Source organism: Centropristis striata, chromosome 2 (genome assembly GCF_030273125.1).
Source record: "Centropristis striata isolate RG_2023a ecotype Rhode Island chromosome 2, C.striata_1.0, whole genome shotgun sequence".
Lineage (NCBI taxonomy): Eukaryota > Metazoa > Chordata > Actinopteri > Perciformes > Serranidae > Centropristis > Centropristis striata.
In genome coordinates this window covers 13,804,120-13,825,662 of record NC_081518.1, presented here as the reverse complement: position 1 = coordinate 13,825,662, position 21,543 = coordinate 13,804,120, and the positions used below count along the sequence as shown (strand labels likewise).

At 39.7% G+C, this 21,543-nt stretch overlaps 1 protein-coding gene across 2 annotated transcripts; it reads right to left on the bottom strand.

Annotated features, from left to right (window-relative positions):
* Positions 1–1,778: 1,778 nt before the first annotated feature.
* secisbp2l (SECIS binding protein 2-like) lies at positions 1,779–20,969 on the bottom strand. 2 transcript variants are annotated; one of them, XM_059348313.1, is made up of 18 exons: positions 20,733–20,969; positions 16,334–16,542; positions 14,551–14,878; positions 14,298–14,436; positions 12,734–12,957; positions 12,088–12,112; positions 11,847–11,962; positions 11,361–11,471; positions 11,130–11,237; positions 10,308–10,475; positions 9,967–10,108; positions 9,047–9,222; positions 8,310–8,442; positions 8,024–8,186; positions 5,970–6,190; positions 5,550–5,704; positions 5,179–5,398; positions 1,779–4,918 (listed from the first exon to the last, which is right to left on the bottom strand). In XM_059348313.1, exons 1-18 carry the CDS (start codon positions 20,748–20,750, stop codon positions 4,287–4,289), a joined length of 3,288 nt encoding a protein of 1,095 aa, XP_059204296.1. In that variant the 5' UTR covers positions 20,751–20,969; the 3' UTR covers positions 1,779–4,286. The 2 variants fall into 2 exon arrangements, with proteins under 2 accessions (XP_059204296.1, XP_059204305.1); XM_059348322.1 differs by having other exon boundaries at positions 11,847–11,959.
* Between the last annotated feature and the right edge of the window lie 574 nt (positions 20,970–21,543).

Genomic DNA, 21,543 nt, shown 5'->3' with positions numbered 1-21,543 from the left:
CTGCTTCACCTCCACATCAACTTTCCTCCTTTTCTTTCTGAGGCACAGCACAACTGTGCAGCTTTTATGAATGAACTTTTTTTTTTTTATGAATGAGAGGCTCTCGCTCACTTCCTCTGTGTCTCTCTATGACGGTGCATGTAGATGAATGTGTGAATGAAGCGGAGAGAGATTGACACACGGCCCCTAAGGCTCTCTCCCCCTCCCTCACCCATAAACTACCATCCAATCACAAGCGGGTAGGGTGACTCATGCTGTACACACACACACTCACACTTACACACTGAGGCAGAGCCAATACAGTACATGAGTGCTTTATTCCTTCAAATTCACCTCAGAGATGCTGTTAAAGTGTGTTATTAATACCCCCTAAACATGTTTTCTCTTAATCTTTTGTAGAATAGATCAAACTGACTTGATTTACACAATATAGAGTACCTAATGCACGTAATATTCAAATGTCCTGCATGAACACATAAGAGGAAGGGGATTTAAATTAAACATTTGCATTTCCGTTTGATTCCAATCAGAACAAGACAGGAGCCGACGAAAGAGTGTTTTACATCCTCTGCACTTATTTCTGATTAAAAGATTAATATCTTACAACAGTAAAATGCATGCAGAGTATAAAATACTTACAAACCAAGCATGGAATTACATCTTAGATTTAAGACATGTAAGAGAACAGAACTAATTCTGAATTGATAATTTTTCTTTAAAAAAAAAAACCCAACTTAATTGCAGATTATTTGATTTCTGCATACTGTATGTAAATAAGTTGTATGTGACAAATAAAGGAGATAAGTCTTCAAGTCTGAGTGAATAAAATGCTGTACAGCAGAGTTTTGTCCCTTCCTAGTGGTCGATTAGTAAAACTGCAATCTAATCCTAAAACTACAGTAACAATTATTTCAACCTCTTCCACTCTTCCTCTCCCTAGTTTTGTCTCCTGTCTTTTTAAGTTGATTTTTATGGGGCGATAGCAGGTCAACAGTATATACCCAATAGAAATGTTTTATTTAAAACTGGAAACCTGAAGATTAACAAGAGATGCAGCTCAGCATTGTGTGCCAAGTTGCTCTAAATCATAAATCTGGAATAAACAGTGTAAGATTAGGTGCTTATTAAAAGTTTAGTGAATAAGAGCTTTATGATGTTATATATGTTAAATATTATCATGATCAATTATGTCTCATAAATTGTTGCAGCAATTTTATGGATTGATACCATGTTACACCAATCTGACATGACTTAATTTGACTATTTTTGACCACTTGGCAATTGATATAAAATCCCTCCAAAATACAACATTAACACACCAAGATCTTAAGGAACACTATAGAAAAATCCATGCAATGATTCAATATCAAACACTGGAAATTTCTTTAAGGATTTGATGGCGAGCACCTTCGTTCTGGAAACTGCAGAGAAACACCCTTGTTTATGTATCGCTACAATATAGCCTTACTTTGAAGTGTTATTTTGCCCTATTTCTAACAAGATATCATGACAAGGTCGGTACCAATTGCTAAGATCTTCAATGACAAAAATGTGGCCCTCCCGCAGGCCTCAGAGGGTTAATTAGTGATGATGCGATGAATATAGCACCTGGAAACAGAGAATATTTGTCATTTCTGCTTAAAATGTGATTGAAACGATAAATCGACTATCAAACTAGTTGCTGATTAATTTTCTACTCACTGTGCTGCAAGCGAATCATGTACACACTAATGAAACACTCAACAGTGGAGAGAAGAAAAGAGGCATCAGTCAAAGGATTTATTTAAACAACATTTTAATGATGTTAATCATCAGTCCATATAGGTTAAGAGTGATAACAGGATTATGAGAAACAGCCTATAACAACGTTGCTAGTGATGTACAGTCTGAAGGAGATGGTCTTAAATATCCATATAAAGACAAGGAACACGCTGAAAAAAGTACTTCATTGAACCGTTTTTTTGTTTTGTTTTTTGTTCACATTAGTTACGAGACCTTTACCAGTACTGTATTTACATAGTGCAAAGAAACACACTTGCTGTCGATTAACACACTTGAAACACTTTGATGGAAGTCATAGCAACAAAAAGCCTACACACAGCGAACATTTTATCAAACTAGAAATACTTTCATAATCCCGAGTATGATATTCACCGTCATCTCCCATCTCAGGGCTTCACATTGCATACAGCCCGGCATACTGCATCTACACATCGCATCATCATCGACTGGCTGAAGTCTCACTAGAATTCACTATCAAATACCATTATTAAACTGGGTTCCAACTGTTAAAATGTTAAAACTATCAAATGGCTTTAAGAACGGGATGATTGTGTTTTTTAATACAATGAAAAATCAAAATCTCTTTTGTACACTTGTATTTACAAGGGTTTATCATTAGTGTGTGCATGACTTTGTGATGATTTGCTTGACTTCCAGAGGTGACTCGGCTCCAATTAGGGAGCCTCTCAGCTGTGACTTTAGGCTGGCATTTTTTCTGTCTAGAACATGTAGAAGAGCTCTACACGGAGTCATTTCTTTTCCAAGCAATCATATGATTTTTGTCAACTGGGGTATAGTTAAACTTCATGAAGAACAGCAAACACCTGTTTTTCCTATTGGTTATGATCTGTCATTACAGGTCTAAGGCTTTACGACAAAGTGCTGTGCTAGCTGCTGAACACAGAAGCCCTGAGAGGCAAATGAGGAAGGAAAAGTGAAAAAAAAAACCACTTCCTTCAAAAAGGTTTTCATCTGTAATTTTTTGTGTTAGGTTAAAGAAAAAAAAAGTTTTGCCAGGATCCTTTTTTCAAATTACTTTTTTAATCAGTGAAAAAAGGTTAAAAAGTTCAAAAGTGTTTGTTGTAATACTTATTTAAAGCCACAAGACAGAGTGCATGTTGAAATTAAAACTCACCTGGAAGTAAACATGAATTATTTAGTTTATGAAATAGGGTAGTAGTGCACTTCAGCCTCCTGTTTTCATAGATGGTATAAAATAAAAAGGATCCTGGCAAACTTTTTTTTAACCTGTTCTTAAGTCATATAAACAGGAGAAAATTGTTTAGATAAGCCTAAAGAAATGGATCACCAGTATTTGTTTTCTTATACCTGCCTCTCAGGACTTCCATAGTTTATTTAACAAAAGACTTTCTTTATATCTTTCTGCATGGGAGAATTTAAAAAGATCTCATTGTTTGGGCTTCTAAAAATGTTTTTAAGTCATTGCCAAGCCTTAGTAAGTGACAGCATGAGAGCGTCCCCAAACTCCACCAGAAACAACAAAACTGAAGCACTTTTTTATGAAGCACAAACAGCATCTGGGAACTCAAGACAATTCCAGTCAGAGGAAATCAACCAAAATAGTTTCACACTAGGCAAGATCAATATGACAAACCATTATATACTGTAGTAGAACCACACAGACAAGGTTATATATACACAAAGCTTGTTTTGCTTCTTAGAAGTTAAGGTCATCTGAATCATCTGAATACAGAATGGGACACTTATTATTTGAACATTAAAAAACATCTCTGATGACTGATGGGTGGGAGTGGTTTTGGTAGAAAGACAGAAACCCCTGACACTGTAATATTCTGCAAGGAAAGCTAAATGCCAACTGAGAAGTAATTAAGAAATGCATGTCTCTCCTTCCCCCCATGGAGCAGGTGAAAAACACACATTATTTACAAAGATAAAGCTAAAGAACACAGCAAAAATAAATGCAAACTATGTGCCTGTAAACACACACACACACACACACACACACACACACACACAAACACGCACACACGCACACACACACACAAATACTTGCAGAGCTGTAAACCTTCTGAGCTCTGTATGAAGTAAGATGGGAGCTTAAAGGTTCCAACTTTCCTCCTCTGTGAGCTACAGACAGCAGTTTTTTTTTTTTTAGCGCTCATCACTTGCTCCCAGAAACGTCCCTGACTCTAAAAGAGTTCAGCTTCGGAGGAGGAAAGTCAAAAACTTCCCTCTGAATTCAAGTGTAGCAGGTTATGGGCAGATGAAGTTAATTACAAGATAAGTGTTGGTGTCAGTTACAGTCCCTCACACTGCGTTAGTTGCTGTTTGGTCTGCGACGCTGTGTGTTGGTCAGCTTCTCTGTAATGTGTGTGTTGGTCAGTTAGTTGGATACCTGAGATTATGTCTGGTGTCAGGGGTTAGAGACGAAGGAGGAAAAGCTGCTGGTCGCTGTGAAGGATGTGAACAACAGAGGACAGAGGGAATGAGTCGAGCAGAGGGAGGAAGAGGAGGAGGAGACATCAACCGGTGACCTTCTTCGCCTCCACTTGCTCTTCACCCTCCGTCCTCGTCTCTGTGATGTCAGCTGAATCGAGGTCCTCCTCCTCTTCACTCTGCCCTCTCTCCTCTTCTTCCTCCTCCTCCTCCTCCTCCTCTTCTTCTTCTTCTGTACTTTCTTGGCTCTTTCCCAGCTGAAGGTTTTCCAGGGTCTTCGACACCCAGGATTCGATGCGGCTGCTGAGGGTGGGCACCTCCACGGAAATAGGCTCAGGAGTGTAGTCCTCCTCCTCCTCTTCCTCCTCCTCCGCCTCTTCCAACATCCCGGGGACCAGGGTGGAAGTGGTGGAGGTGATGGAGGAGTTCAGCGGGCCCCTGCAGCTCCCATCCAATGAGCCCGTCTCTGTGCTCTGCTGAGAGGCCAGCTCCAGCCGGTCGTCAACCCGGACCTCGTCTCTCTCACTGGTACCCTGTGTCAGTGTTGAAGGCGCTGCCCTGGGCGGGGGAGCAGTGGAGCAAGGCGGGGCGGTGATGGTGGTGGCTGCCACAGTCTCACTGTCTTTCTGGGTGGCTGTGGAAGGTGCAGGGCGACTGGGCTCAGCCTCTACAGGCTCCAGTGCATCTGAAGTCTCCACCATACTCCTCCAGTTGGTCTCTGAAGGAATCAATAGATTTGTTAAGCTCCATAACCGGTGCTTAAAGGGCTGATGTGAAAGATATGGCAACATGCTCCAAAAAGTAGTGGGCAGTAATTCCCCTTGTGCAAGAATTATATGATTTATTAATTGCAGCATTGCCACTGTGTAAGATTATGTTACATTCAAATCTATCACCATTCCTCACCTTGACTAAAAATCTGATCATATCTTACAAATTGCACCCTTAAAAATAATGACAGATTACGAGGGAGCTTACCATACTCCTTTTCATTGACCTCAGAGATTGGTTCAGAAAAGATGGAGCAAAAGGAAATGGCAGAAGCAGCAGAGTGGTTGCGGGAATGCCCCATGTGGTGTGGGACTTTCTTGTCATTTTTCATAGCCTCCTCAGCCTGCTCCTGCTCCAGAGCTGACACCATGTCCTTGTAGGCCTTCCTAGCCTCTTCTGTCAGAGACACCAGACGGTTGAAGAGACCCTGAAGGATGTTAAACCAAGTGAGTAAGAAGCAAAAAGCATGAGTGTGTTTCTAATGCTCTAAATAGACAACTACTGAACATGTACATAGTTCATTTGTTCATTCATTCACCTGGTGTGAATATGTATATATTGGAGTTTTACTGACTTACCTCGGCACCAGAATAGTTGAAAATGCCAACCACACTAACAGGCACTAGTTTGTTCACGCAGCGTCCAAGAGCTTTCCTGCCCAAGGCGAACACAAACGGGATCTCCTGCTCCCTCGCCATCGCAATTACATTATATAGAGCTTCATCCAAACCACCTGCAACACAGTAAACAATCAATGACTTAAATGCTCTCTTTTTTTAGAAAGTTTGAATATGCAATGTCTGTTTTTGCCAACTTGAATGCAACGGAAACAAGTCTTTGTTGGTTCATAACTGCAGGTAACCCCTTTTACATTTTCACCTAATACTGTTATCCTAAAGTATTGATTATAGCCAATTATACATGTTTACAACTCAGATAATCAGACAGTTTGATAAAATATGTATTGATGCTGGAGATGATATTACTACATAATTTACCTTTGGCCTGGATCTTCTCACAGTTGGGAGAGATGATAACACACTTAATCTTATGCAACTTCATGTGCTTGGTGACCTCCCTGAGCCCCATGACCAGGCGGCGTTTGGATTTGGCCTTGGTAGGGTCCTTCTGGTAGACCCGCTCCTGGAAGCGAACCAGTTCCTGTAACAGCATCGTCACGCTCTCGTCGATCTCTTTACTCAGCACCTGGTTACAGTACCTGCAGGAGAAATAGAGTGAGAGTAAAAATAATGGAAGTTACAGATGTCAAAACAGTGTTTTAAAGGATTAGTTTATTCATGTATTCAATTTGAGTAATCCAATCTGCTTTGATAATCAATGAAAATGTTTTTAAAGCAAAAAAATCATTATTTTATTGCAGCCTCTAAATTTTAAGGAAATGTGACTTCTCTTTTGTATAATGCGACAGATAACCAAACTTAAAAGGAGCATTTTCTACAATTTTCTTGAATGCCATCGACAGTTGTAATTATTTCCAAAGGAATCACTCAAAGGTTATACAGTTGCTGATGCCAATGGTGTTTAACTAATTATTGGTTATGTTTATACTAGGGCTGTCAAAGTGAACACGATAATAAGATGTTAATGCAAATTCCTTTCAACACCGTTGATTTTTTAATGCACGACTAACGCGCGCACGTTGTGTGAGTATGACCCAGCAGAAACAACCCTCCGTGAGTAAAAATCAATAAAGACCGTCTTTTGAATGGCAAGTTCAGCTTCAACAAACTTAAGTTATCTGTAGTTACTGTCAGTGTAAATGAGTTACCACAGAGAGACTCCTCCCCCTTGCATCACACTCCTCACGGTACATGGGCACTTTATTTATCGTTTGTTTTCATTTATTTTTTCTATCATTCTGGTTTTGATCCCACTTAGAAGAAGAGAATGTTTTTGTGAACCTTTGTTTTCCCCATGTGAGGTTAGACACAGTTACACTGTGTGAGATTATTCACTTTAAGTGTGAAGGATCCAGGGAAAGATCTTATTTACCTGACCAATGTACCTGTTGTACACTATGTCTGTTGTTATCATGCATGAAGTCATCATTTTGTGTTGAGTTGTTTAAAACAAGATATTTAGCTAACCTTAACACATGTTAAGTTACATGTTAAGACACTACACGGTTTTAGTATTAAAGAGTCATCTTGCATTCATCTGTTGTTTCTTGCTGGGCCTCAGTTTTGCTTTCATCATATTTTTTGAGCATGCAGTACCTTTGAGGTTATCCTGGACAAAATTTGTCATTCGTTGGATTGTTTCAATAATAATAAATGTACATTTGCATAAAGCAAGCATAATTGTTCACTCCTGTGCTGATAAGAGAATAAAAAACTTGAAAAATATCCTGTTAAGGTACATTTTGAACAGTTAAAAAATGTGTGAATTAATTGCAAGTCAACTATGGACAACAATGCTATAAATCACGATTAAATATTTAAATCGATTGACAGCCCTAGTTTTTACACTTTGTTGCTGTCTGAGCTCTTTCCTGAGTCAGGATAAACCCTGCAGCCTCTCTAAGAAAAGCTGAGACATCAGATAGCATGCATACTCCCAGTGGCTTTGTGGTTTGGTGAAATATCTATCGGAAGATCGACGTAGTGTGGCCTGAGGAACAAGGGTCCTGGAGGTCAGAGCTGAGAGGAGGAGCTTGGCTACAGAGGCCTTTTGGAGGCTTTAAATGCAAAATCTGTTGGAGAAGGGTGGGCTGGGACAATAGGCCTACAGCAGTGGGACAAAGCTGTGTTTGTGACCACTAGCATACATTTTTGCTAAGAAGGGACAATGTGCTTGGCATCTCTGCTATACTCTACAATTCTTTATTGTAGTTCTGTCCTTAAAAACACCAGATAACTCTCCGAGCATGCATCTCACAGCCAATGCTCTGGTTTTTCTGTGGGACAAGTATTTGCTCTGCTCACCATTTTTTGTCGCCATGTGGAGCATTTTTTGAGACATTCTGATGCCGGGGGATTCCTACAAAAGGTCTTGGTTTCTCACTCCTTGTGGGATGGGAGTGTGTACTCACTCTCTGAAACGTCGGCTGTGGATTTTGGTGATGGCGTTTGAGGCCATGGGACTCCCGATGCCAGAGCTGGCAGGTGAACCCTGCGACACCGGGGTGATGCTGTACGGAGAGTTCTGACTGGCCGGGGAGAGGGATGCATCACTGGGCATGCTCAGTCCATTCTCTGTGGAACAAATGGCAAACCAGAAATAACTATTAGAAAATGTATACAAAATGGATCATGGATAAAATACATATAGGTACTTAACTGAATTGTTTTCAGTTATTAATAATGAATTACTCTCACCTTCTTGGGACGCAGGCTCTCGTGTAAGATCATCAGTAAAATGTAAACACTCGTCCCCATGCTCCTCCTGGCCTGAAGACTCTTGCTCTACACTCGTCTTTCCTTTCTTCCCTTCACGTTCCTTTAAGATAATCTACCAAAACAAAACAAAAAGTAAAAAAACAGGGGCACTAGAAAGATTTGCAGGTTCAAAGATCTTACCACTTTTTGTTTTAACTTGTTTTCTTGTTAGAGTGTTATTATAATGAGTAAAAAAAGAGACAAAGACAGAAAAGGAAAGAAAATATAATAAATAGCGAACATAGCTTATAGGGAAGTCAACAGTGCACTGAGACAACATTGCTATTTATGCCTTCATTCAAATTAATTTGCACCTATCTTGTGTAGTGTGTGGTGTATTTTTCTGTAGTGTAAAGCACTTTGAGTGGTTGCAAGGGGGCTAGAAAAGCACTATGTAAGTGCAGGTCCATTTACCATTTACCATTTCTGGGATCACTTCATTCAGTTTTTTCTCTCCCATTTAGACTTAACATATAATGTTGAGACCTTTTTAGACAAACAAAAGTACAGAATTGACATAACTCTGGGAATAAACTTACATTAAGCTTGTACAAACACTTTTATGATAGGATGCATTTTTCCATAATTGTTCTTAATTCCTTTTACCAATTTTATCGTAGACTAAATAATATTTTCCACCCTCCCTAATTTTGAATGATTAACTTCAAAATAACTACCTTCTTAAGGGCGGTTGGCCGTTTAACTTTGGGGATCTCTCTCTCCTTCCCTCTCTTGATGCGGGGTGCGGTGGAATCCAGGGAATTGTGTGGCGCCAAGTACGGCTGCTGATGACCTTTCAACATGGATGGCACGCTGGTCGAGCCTGAACCGTGGAATGGAGTAGTTGTTCCAACTGGAGAGAAGGACAACAAAGTTGGTACACAGGCAGAATATTAATATGTGTTTATGGAATGTAAGGACAATTATAGTAAGGTACAATAATGCCAGAATGTCTGCAGCTTCAGGGGGTGGGGGGGTTGGGGCTCAAGGAAAGTCCTGATAATCATAATGCTATAGTCAGCAAAAATTAATGAAATATACCTAAGAGGATCCTTGCTTAACATGAGACATATAATAGCCCAAAATCAACAATTTCACAATCTTAGCCTCAACCCATTATTGTCATTTACTGCAGGGCTGTTTTCTGTAAAATGTTTATTCATTGTTTGTTTATTAATCTTTGCAGCAGTTTCCTCTTCTTCAAACACTTCATTTCAAAATACTATTGATGGTTTATAAAGCACTAAACAGTTTCGGGGCAAAATATAGCTCTGATCTTCGCAAACAATAGGACTCAACTCTCAGATCTTTCGACTCAAGGCTAAAGTCTTTTCTGTTTGTGCTGCCTATTATTAAATCAAATAATTATTCATTGCTTACACTGCTGTATTCAATTTATTTTTGTATTTTATACCTGTCTTATTTAATTTTTAGTGTTCTTTTGCGGTGGATTTCTTTTGTACTTTGTCTCGATGCTTTTGACATTGTGTGTAAAGCACTTTGAATTGCCTTCTTGCTAAAATTTGATATATACAGTAAATAAACCTGTCTTTCCTATTTTAACAGCTTGTAAATGTCTCATTGAGTTTATGAATACCTGTAAAAGATAGTGGCTTGGTGTTGGTGAGTTGTTTGGCCTTCATAGCCTGCTGGTGTTTCTCTAAAGCTGCCAACATGTCTCCCAGGTCCAGCTCAACAGAGGTTTTACTCTTCTTCCCTGCTGCTTTGGTGAATGCCTCCTGCGGAGCGAGGAAAGAAAAGACAGAACAAGGTCACACCAATTAAATTAAACCAGTCAAACATAACTGCACATCAGAATGGTAATTTTACGCCAGAAAGTGATGAGAGCCAAAACTGATGAAACAAATGCATCAGAAAGCCATAACTGTTCAGTCTGAACCATCCTATATGACTAGCTAACGTGGTGCAGGTTAATACCTGTAATTTCTTCTGTTCCATGCTGATTTCAGAGTACTCCTGTGCAGTGGCCAAGGCCGCAGCCAGAGCCTTCTTCCTCTGGCTCTTAGCCCTCTTGGGAACAGAGGTGGTAATTGGGATGGGGGTCTGCACGATGTTGATAGGGGAGTTTTCTGGCAGGTTATCCAGCTGTGATGCACATAGAATCACAGAATTTGTATTTAGCAGAGGTGAACAGCAAGTGATACACATGTCATAAAAACAATCCTTCTAAAGTGCTTTCTCCATATCCATTTTGAGTCAGTGAATGCATTTCATCCCAAGTCATCACACACCTTGCTGCTAATTTAAGATAGGTGCCATGTGATGGTGAAGTTACAGGAAGCAGAAGAAAACACAAGACGAACAAAGATTCTCCTGTTTCAAGGCAAAACAGTTCCTGAAGACTTGCTGTTTTATTCACATGGACATGCACCTATACAGCATTATTACAAATGCAAAATTATATACCCAGGTAGCAGCGTTTCAGTGAAAAAAATAGTAAAAACTCCTAGGTAACCAGTAGATGACTGCCCATGTTTACTACTGTTAGCAGAAAATATAACTATTCTGGGGTATAATTGATTTTTCATTTAAAATTAAAATATGAGAAAATTAATAATATATAATTTAAGCGAAATGTATTGCGTCATTACTGATTTATTGATTGATTTATTTGCATGATTTTTGTATGAAATGGTTAACTGGTAGATACACACGCCTAGATTTTAGTCCTGCAAATAGTCAGTACATGGCACAGAGATCCTTCACAGACACTTGTTTTCACAAAGTGCTTTCTCTTACCAGGTTTTTGGGCAGTTTAGGTTGCGTGTGTGTCTGGGCTGCAGTAGATTCTGGTTTGGTGCTGCGTTGGGCCCCTCCAGTAGGGAGATCTGGGAATTCATCTTCATCCTGACAAACATGTAGAAAACCTTTAAACCATTACTCTATCCAAAATAAATATAATCAGTGTGATGGTGACAGTGCTGCATTGAACATTTAATACAATGAAATTCACAAGAAACCTTCTCTCACCTCAAAGTAGAGAGGCCCTGGTGTGAGCTCAGTGCCAGTGACCACTGCTGGCTGCAGCCTTTGTTCTGACTGACTGGGCGGCCCACGCCCTGGATAGCCACTGTGGAAATCCTGAAAGGCAGAGACAGATGGAGGGGGTCAAACAGGGTAGCACTGATATTCCACAAATATATTATACTCTGTATACTGTGGCAATGCAAGATTGAACATGGCAAAACTTGCAAGCTAATTCAAGTTAATACAAGTGGTTCTGCATCCAATTGTCATTAAAGTTGGTTGACTCATGTTTAGCCAAATGCAACATTGAAATAGACAATTAATTGATCTCTCTAAATCTGCTGCTCAATAAGCTTTAGTGTAAATTACAGGACATAGCCTTTATGCTAAAATGAATTGCATTTTACCAGTACTTCTTACTGAATGCCAGTTGTTGCCCTAACAAGCAGCAACCTTTCCCCAGTGTCTGCTCCATTAGTATTACTGTACCTGTGAGAAGTTTCTCTGTTCAGGATTCTTCCTCTGGTCTGCTCTGTGAAACTGGCCGTTCCTTTCCCCCCAGGACTTCGGGAGAGCTTGAGAGGCTGCATTAACCCAGGTACCTGCTGGTGAATAAAAGGTTACAGAAAAATATCCATTAATTTGTAATATACTATATACAGAATGTATAAGAAATATGGCTAGGAAAGCAGGAAGTGAAGATGTTCAAAACATGTTGCATCACACTTACCAGTCATTACACCAGCCTCTACGCCCTGTACAGCACATAAAACAAGGAGAGGATAGAGAAAAGAATAACAAGGTGAGATATCTAGTGTATGTAAAATATGATAATAACATTGTGAGAGCCAGGGTAATGTAAGGACTATACATTACATTTCTCTCGTTGGCTTTTGTTCTGTACAGAGCTGTTACACAAGGGGAGTCATGTATGTTGTGACATATCCTAACTGTTCCTTCTGTTAGATCTATGACCTCTACCACTGCTACTACAAAACACTGGCATGACCTCAATATCTATTAGCACTTTTGTGATAAAGTATGATAAAGACTTAAAGTGCTTGGGCTGTGATTTAAAGCTTTCTCCACTTAGCAATGAACTTAAAAAGCATTAAGTGAATCCACTTTCAGCCAGCAATTTATTAACTTCAGCCAAAATCTGACAATTTACAGACATCATTACCCACCTGCAATTGGACAATTCAAAAAACAGCTTTATGCATTGCAAAAAAGCATTTCCTAATTGCTTTTTAATAGTTTCATTAGCCAACCTCAAAACTGTTTATTTAAATCATTTAATCACTTAATTTACAACAAAGTCTGCACTTTACTATAAGTCTATTTGGTTTGGACCTGATGGGAAGCAGCCAACTCACTGTGGGTGCTGCTGTGTTCTCTGCTGTTCGTTGCGTTACTCCTGCCGCCTGGTTGTGTTTGGGGCTACAGTAGCCACTGTCACTGTCTATATCTGCCTCACTGGCGCCCTGCTCGTTGTAGTTTTCAGCTGGATGGGACGCCCGTCTTCTCTTTGTTCGGTTCTTCCACAGCAGGGGACTGGCACGTTCAGCAGCACATCGGCCTGCAACCTCACCTGGGAAATCTGAGGACAAAGTTAGAGAGTGTTAGACCCAAGATGAACTTGTTCTCAGTGTTACAAGTTTCAGTCCTGCTCCTACAATTTACATTAAATATGTATTTAAAATCATGTATATAAAAATGGGAATCTAAGACATAACATAGTGTAAGGTTAAAATATAGTAATAAAATATGACATATAAAACATAAAATAAAATATATATATTGTTGTCATTGCAAAATGAACTAGTCACATCATATTTGGCCAGGGGCGTAAAATGTGCGGAACAAATTAAATAAAAAACAATCTTCTTTTTAATAAAACAAATACATATAGTGCATATACACATATAAGTGTGAATTTCTAATTATGTTATGTATTGATATTTTCACTTTACATCAATGATAGTGGATTGGTGATCATTCAAATCGATATACACCCCTAAGTACACACCTGTTAAACTCTCATGTTGACAAAATCTGTCCACCAACAGACAGACAGACAGAAATAGAAACATTAAAGTTCTCAAACCAGCTTTTGTGATAGTTCCTACTCGATACTTGATAGTATGAAATTAACAGTATTGTTATTGCTGTAGACATAGCAGTGGCATGTGTGTAGTTCAGACTATTGGTCGTGGAATAAATGCTATAACTCCACAAGGCCCAAGCTAAGTTCCCCTGTTTTGCTTGCCACCTGCTGATAGAAGTAAAGAGAGTTAGCCTCGAAGTTAGCAACAATTTAGGCTTAAGCTCAACTGACCTTTAAGGTGGACCAGCTATTCTTATTTTAGTCACCAGCTTCTCACTTATTGAGATAAGTGATCAGCTCAAGAGTTCAAAATGATAATTCCTGAATAGAGACTAATTAGTCCAGTAAACTTGGACCATTTTCAAGTTACATAAACAACAGAGCAGCCAAACTATTTACACAGGCTCATTAGCTTTTTTCAAGAACAATGGCATCACTGGTGACGCCATGAGCTGCACACATGTTCACCTCTCCAACTGGAAACTCTGCATTCCAGTTCTTTCAGGAGTTAAGAACAAGCATCATCAGCCTGCACGACCAGACACCACTCTTACTGGCATTGTGTCCTGCTTCCTCTATTACAGGAAAGATTCTTGTTGGCAAGAAAACCGGAAAACTTAAAAAAGTCTGGAATGTTTTAAGCATCAGCATCACTGACGTTAGCCGTACACTGGAAATTCAAGTTCAGACTTACCACACTGCTACAACATAAAGGTTTCTCACCTTTCATTGGCAGAGTTCCTGTTTGACTCATGTTATTGTTAAAAAACCTTTGTATGCACCTTGCACGGCAGGACTTGTTGTATCTTTATTTATTGCTGCAGTATTCTTACCAGTCTGCTGTGCTGCATCCACCAGCATGACTGTCTTGGTCCTACCATCGGGCCCCAAGGTGCACACCTCCTTCTGCACAGCTACACTCCTGGTTGGAGGCCGACGACCCCTTGGAGGCTGGCACACACCCAGCTGTTGCTGCAGGAGAAACAAAAAGATGTAAGCATGCTCACTGAATCGATTGAGGATGTGATACAAAAAGCATATGACATCAATGTGACAGAATCACAATTAGGCTGTTTCACTCTGTACCTTTGGGAGAACATTAGGTCGGACCATGCCTCTCCCCCTCTGACTGGCCATCCCATATGTTGGCCCCAGAGGCAGTGGTCTTTCACTAACATCTGCTGAGACAGGGTTGACCACTCCAGCTTGCACGGGACCTGCATAGGTGCCAGGGAAGGGCTGGTAGAAACCCATCACAGGTGGGCATGGAGCAGGCATAATCTGGTAGTAAGTGTAGTCATTGGAGACAGGTGGCTGGGGTGAAGACAGGATGGGGTAAGCCAGGTATGAACCACCAGGGCTGGGGTTAGGCTGCTGCCAGCGCAGCTCCCCTCCATTATACATAGGATGTTGCCTGTGAAGGAGTAGAAAGGTAAAATTATGTTATATTCTACTCTCTCATCTAAAGATAGCTTGGCTTGCATGGCAGCTGGATTCTCATAATATCATGAGATCATGCAAGAAACCATCTTGTCGACCGAATATAAAGCTTTGTGTCGTGTGAGGAACTACTGGCAGTGACAGACATGGTTTTAGATGCCTTATGACACAGTGGAGGAACTATCCAAATCCAATCCAGAATTTCCTGCCGTAGCATTAACAGAATGACTCTCCTATCCCAATGGATGCTATACTAAATACTACAGGGCACTCTACAAAACATTGTATGGAATCATACAAGGAAGGCTGTGATGCAGGTCATTTCAATACGAAGTCGAATTATTTCTCAAATGTTATTATATAGTAGGTCAACTGTGCAAGTGTGCACTGTGCACCTGTGATAGGTGGGAAAGGAAGAGATTAAAAGCACAATTTGGCTCAGTATTGGCAGATACTCAACAGAAACTCACATACTCATCTTAGAGAAACATGACCACGACATCCTGAATAAATCACAGTATTGTGTAATATTTTTGGGTCTTTGTTTCCCTTATTAAAAACATTTCTCAGTTTGTTTTTTTCTTTAGCAAGGTTGGTGAGACCAAATGCCTTCCACAATAGAAGTAAAACCTTAAAACCCCTTTAAAGTAAGAGAGGGGGTCAAATAATGGGTATTGGTTAACATCTGCGATGCTGTTGTGATGTGCATTTTGCTTGGTTTGTTAGTGGGTGTGTATGTGGTATGCAGAAATGTTGATAAGGATCCAGATGACATTTTCACAGCCAGCCTACTATAGCGGGCATTTCCTTGCATTCAAATAGGGGGGAAGGAAACAAAGGAACGGATGTGTGCAAGGATACAGCAGATCACTCTGGACAAAGAAAGAGCCACTGGAAACATAGACTGTGGTTCCATGTGAACTCTGGGGAGGTTTCCATTCATAATTAAACAGCCTTAAACTACAGAACTATCTAATACTCTCACTAAATACACTGTTTAAAGGATCTGATCGTGATTTCTTTTGAGAAACACATCAGGGACACAGTGTTGTATAGTAAATAGTGCAGTGAATCAGTTTTCTGAAAGTAGAAGGGTCCAGAAGGGAGCAGGTTATTCTTGAGCGGTTCAAAATGGGGACACCAGACTTCCCACAATACCACAAGGAATAGAAATATTTCTGCCAAAGTGGACAACATCGGCAAAAATCCAGAATAATAATCTGGCGGAGCCAGGTTCGAATCCGGCCTGAGCTCCCTTTGCCGCATGTCTTCCCCTCTATCACCCCTGTTCACCCTATCACTTTCAATAAAAGCATAAAAATGCCCAAAAAATAATCCAGAATAATCATGAACCAGAAGCACTGGTGTCATTAGGTCAAAGACAAATGGGGTTGGAAAATGGCGTGTAGTGGAGTTTCACCCATAGTACCTGTTGGGTTGGTTTTCCTGGACGAAAGGGTAGCAGGTGATGAGGTAGCTGGGTATGGGAGTGGTTTCCACCCCTCCACTGCCTCCTCCTATACCTCCGCCCCCTCCTCCGCCTGCCTCTCCAGAAAGACTCATGCTGACTAGTGATCCTTCGACGAGACCTTTCTTCTGTGGGATGAATGGTTCCACTTCGGCTGAAAGCTTCACATCCTGTACAAAAGACAAATAAACAGTAATTACTGTCACACTGTGAGCAATAGCAGCCAGTTAATGACAACATGCTGCGTTTGAGCGAGAAGTAGCAGACAAAGATCTAGAGAAAGAGATCTATTTTTCAAATTGCTCAAATAAAGTTGCTCAAGTCAATCACCACCTGCTCTATTGTTTTTATAAAGCCCAATGTTTTCCATTGTCTCTGTATCTACACAGTACAACTGATCACATTATTCTATTATTGTTATTGCCCTCCTGCACATGTAAAATAGGATACTTATTGGGTGGAGCAACAATCTATATCAGCATAGTAATTAAAATCCACGCCTAGGTTTCTACATAAATTGATTTTATTGCCCAGGTAGGTTTGTGTAGTTATTTAAGCCCTCTCTCTAGGGCTTAAAATTTATGAGACTCAACTTACCAACATCATCTCTTAGAACATTATAAAAACTACAATTAAATGCACAGGATTCCTTAAGTTATTAACTTTCTGAATGTCTTAAAGACAGAGCTGTAGAGTCTACGGACCATCCTCTCATTTGTTTGGTGGTAATCAAACCTGAGCACTGATTTCCTCATACTGCTCCAGTTGGTTTACAGTCTTGAGTATCTACTACCATCAATAAAAAAGGTATCAGGCCTTATAATATCACGAGCACACGAAACCTTCATGAGTTCAAAGATGACATAAGACAAAGCTGCCAGAAGATCTAAACAGACACTACATGTCAAAAAACATTCCGGCTATTTTTGACAGTCAATTTCTCACATGACCAAGACATCTGTAGCTAGATAAACAGAGGTGAATAATTTAAACAATGACAAACCTCTTGTTAATATAGTGAGGAGACTCTCTGTACCTCAAAGCAAGACAAGCTTATAGTTTGTTTTGGGAGACATTTGGTTTTATAAAGGCTATCATCTATGGCTAAAACATTCAAAAGGTAACAGTAGGTGCAAAGCTGGTGTTTGCCTTAAATATTATGTTGTTCAATTCCGTCAAAGCCAAAGTGCTCAAAACAATCACCTGAGTTTTGGCCGAATGAGAATATGAAGGAAAGGATACTGGCAACTTACCTAAGCAGGAAGCATATTTCTCTTAGTCTTACATTGTCCCTAGTATCTATAAACACTCTTTCATATGATGACATATTCATGTTACACTGACTAAATTGCAAAGTATTTCTTCAAAGGTTTAATAAGTATCTGGAAAAAAAATTACCCTTAAGTAGACTTTTTCATTACTTTAGGGCCACGATCATTTTAATAGATTTTTCAATAAAAATGAGAAGAATCATGCAAAAATGATCATTCCCTCTAATTTCATGAATCGTATTGGAATTGCATTATCAGTTGATTACAATTAGATATTTTTCACAAATTGTGTAGCCCCACTTTTCATGCAAAACAGAGCTATGTACTAACTAGATGTCTTCTTCTAGCCAGTCTGGTTTTATGGGACTCCAAATTTATGGCCTGGACACAAGGCCAACAGTCAGACTGTCGTACTGAAGGAAGTGGTACAGCAGGCCACAGAAAGGCCAAAGATTAGAGGTCTGGAGCATTGGAAGGCAGACATGGGACTGAAACACTGAAGTACTTCCAAGCTCAATCACCCACTTCAGACAATTGTTCTGTATAAAAGTAGTGACACAGACTCAAATGGATGGGATATGCTTAGTGAGAACACTAAGCAATTGGCAGGCCTACATTTAATCAACTAAAAGCAAAAATGTAATCAGAAAATATGCCACTGTTTAATGTAAAGTACTGTAAACTATATGTAAAAACCAACAGAGCAGAGCAAATATGCTACATAAACTCAAAATGTAATTCTTAAAAATCAAAATATGCATGATAATTATTATGAATTATCTTGATGTAAGTTAAAATGTCTTCTTAATGACAAATAAGGAACTGTAAACTAAGTAACATGTTTTTTATAGTGTCAGTATAAATACTATCTTCTCTTTCCTTAGTGCTTGTTATACAAAGTAAACCATGAAGAATTACACCTGAAAATGAGCAACACACGTGCTAGAAATGTCAAAGAGCTATTGCTATAATGCCGAAAAAACATGAAATTGTTAAATAAACGACATGACAAATTTGTACCAAAATCCTCAAACACTTCTGCTGATGAAGGACAGGAAAATAAAGGCTGTTATGTTGTGACTGATGAAGATGCACCTGGAATTGATAGCTTAGTCCAAGTAAAAAATAATTTGCCTCAAGTCAGTGTGCACAAGAATGCTTTGGACCAAATCTCGTGAGTTTCTCCTGGTACAGTAAAGTTATTTTGTCTCTGTCTGTTTCCATTGCTGAAGCTTCTCTGATACCTCTGCTTGCTCTTTATTGACATCATGGTGGCATTGGTCTAACCCGAGGTGGCAGCTCTGTCTAAGAGTTCCCATTAAAATAATCTGCTATTTTGCAAAAGATGAAAAGAGGTGACAGGGTTCATAGTACAAAGGCACCCCCTCACTTTTCTGAAACAGTGGTCAGGATGCATGAATAGAGTCATCAGTGTGGCCAGTGGATGTCACACAGACAGCTATTGTCTCCCACTGCTGCTGTCCGTGGGTGGTTCTTTCACTTTTTCTGAGATTATCTATAGATCCCATCCTATCTAAATAGAATACTGGTGTATAAAGCCTGTTCTACCAGTTCAGCAAAGAAAAACAAACTACAGTCGTAGCAAAAGAGTTTTTATAAACCTAAAGTAATAGCCCAGACTGATATGGGTACAATAGTTTGAGACTACAGTAGTTAGTCTGAACCTGTAGAATGGTACAGTATAGCTGAAAGGGTGTTGTTATTGGATTAAGAGGATCAAGTAGGGACAGTACTACAGGATCAACTAATTATAAAGTAAACCACGGCATGGAGACCTTGTGGTGAATCTTGAAATGTAAGAGCAAGTGGAAAAATCCAACTATCAAAATAAAAAAGTGTGCAGGAAAACAGAGCTGGTCAGAGGATCCATCAATCATATGTCTTTGTAGTATCTCTGTGTTAGTGAGAGGGTGAGTGAGAATGGCTGTGATTGTGGAAAAGGCAATGAGGTCAGACCCAGATGTGCATTCACTGGGGATGACAGATCTCGGAGTGATTAGACTGGGGGCTACTGATCTCACAAGCCTCTGTTTGTGTAAGGACTTATTCTCACACCAGTTGCTTTCAAACACTGACAGACAATATCTGTTTCTGGAGAGCCGGATATGCTGTGAAAAAATTCGAGCATGTGCATTAACGCATTTAAGAGGTTTCACGTTAATGAAAACAACATTTATGATTATTAAAACACTACATTACGCATTTTCAGATGCAGGGAATCTTACGCATTGTCAGATGCAGGGAATCTGACGCATTTGACACGAGGAGCCCCCATTCTGTCAACCACAAAACACCATCATTAAATGTGCCAGCTAACAGGTTAATCTGAGGCATTGGCAATATGCCCTGGGACACCAAACCAAACTTAACTTAACTTTCTGCATCGCAGACCGCGTCAGAAGAATGCCATGCATGCAGAATAACCAGATATTCCTCTCCTCCTCCTGACAATAACAAAGTTCTCAAGCACACATTCCTTCTCGACTGAAACCTTTTTGTGAAGCCAAATTGTTACCAGTAAATACATTCTCCAAAATTCCCCTAACAGTATTGGTCGCTCAGTTTAAAATGACAAGCAGCGTAAAATGACAGCTGTAATATTTAGCTTTAACGCTACTAGCTAGCCAAGCTAACACTTAACACTAGACTGTCGCTTTGGGCTTACTACATACAATTATTGTCATCGAAATAAATCCATATCATTTTGCATAACGACTGAAAACACATGAACTGTGAGAGAAAACATAAAATGTTTTTTTCGTCTCTTTAATAATGAGCTGTGGTTACCGTTAGCTGCTTTACGTTAGCTTCCTAGCCAAATAGGATCACTGTTTAGTCACAAAACATCAAAACATGACGTGTGGTCAAAAAGCTAATCTGACACACCATCAAGCAAAGCTGCTAATTAAAATTTCTACAACGGAAAGGCGGCTTGTTTTGGATAACGTTAACGGGAGTGCGATGCTGGGCCTCGGCAGCATAAACTAACGCTGTGTCGCTTCTCCCACAGGCTAAGCTGTTAGCCAGACTACTAACAAAAAACAGATAATTTTTAAAATGAACTGTACCTTATTGTCAGCGTCCATGTCAGTCACCGACACCGCGACGGACAGTCATTGACCGAAATGTGGACGTCAGGATGCGGGCCTTTTTAATTTTTTCATTGTTAATAACAATAATAATAATCGCTGAAGGCTTAAGAGAGACTCACACCCAGTTCTGATAACCGCTAGCTGCTGCTGCGTCAGCTGGCTGCTCTCTCCACAGACCAGCTCGTAGCTAAGGCTCGCTGCGAGTGAGCTAGCTGCTGTCAGTGTGGAAATGGGAGTCACCTGGAACGGAAGCTGTCGAGGATCAAAAAACCTTAATCTGGCTGGGAACTCCAGTTCGTCATGAGTGCAGACAAATATCCTCCAAGTGATTTAACCCTCTGGAGTCCATCTTTTTATTGAAAATACACGTTTTATTTACTGTAATAACTTTATTTATATATGATATGTAGACAAGCTGAGAAAGCCAGTTGAAAGTGCAATCATAGGAGCTTTCAGTGTGCCATTTATCTTTCTAGGCCATTTTTAAATTGTGAATTTTCTTTCTACAATGAAAACTATTACTATTTTTAATTTATATGCAAATAGACTGTTTTGTAGTTTTATTTGATTTTTTTTTCTGATGTTTTTGTGTGTATAAATGGTAAAAATGAAAATTGTACATTTCCATAGACACGTCTTTTGTTTGTATTTTCGGTTACTGGCAGCATTATACTTTAATTAAGATAAAATGAAAAATCTGACTGATAGCCAAGTTTGTGCTGAGAAAAAGGAGCCATGCATGTGTTAAGGACAGACTGAAAGACACTAAACAGAGACAGAAACGAAT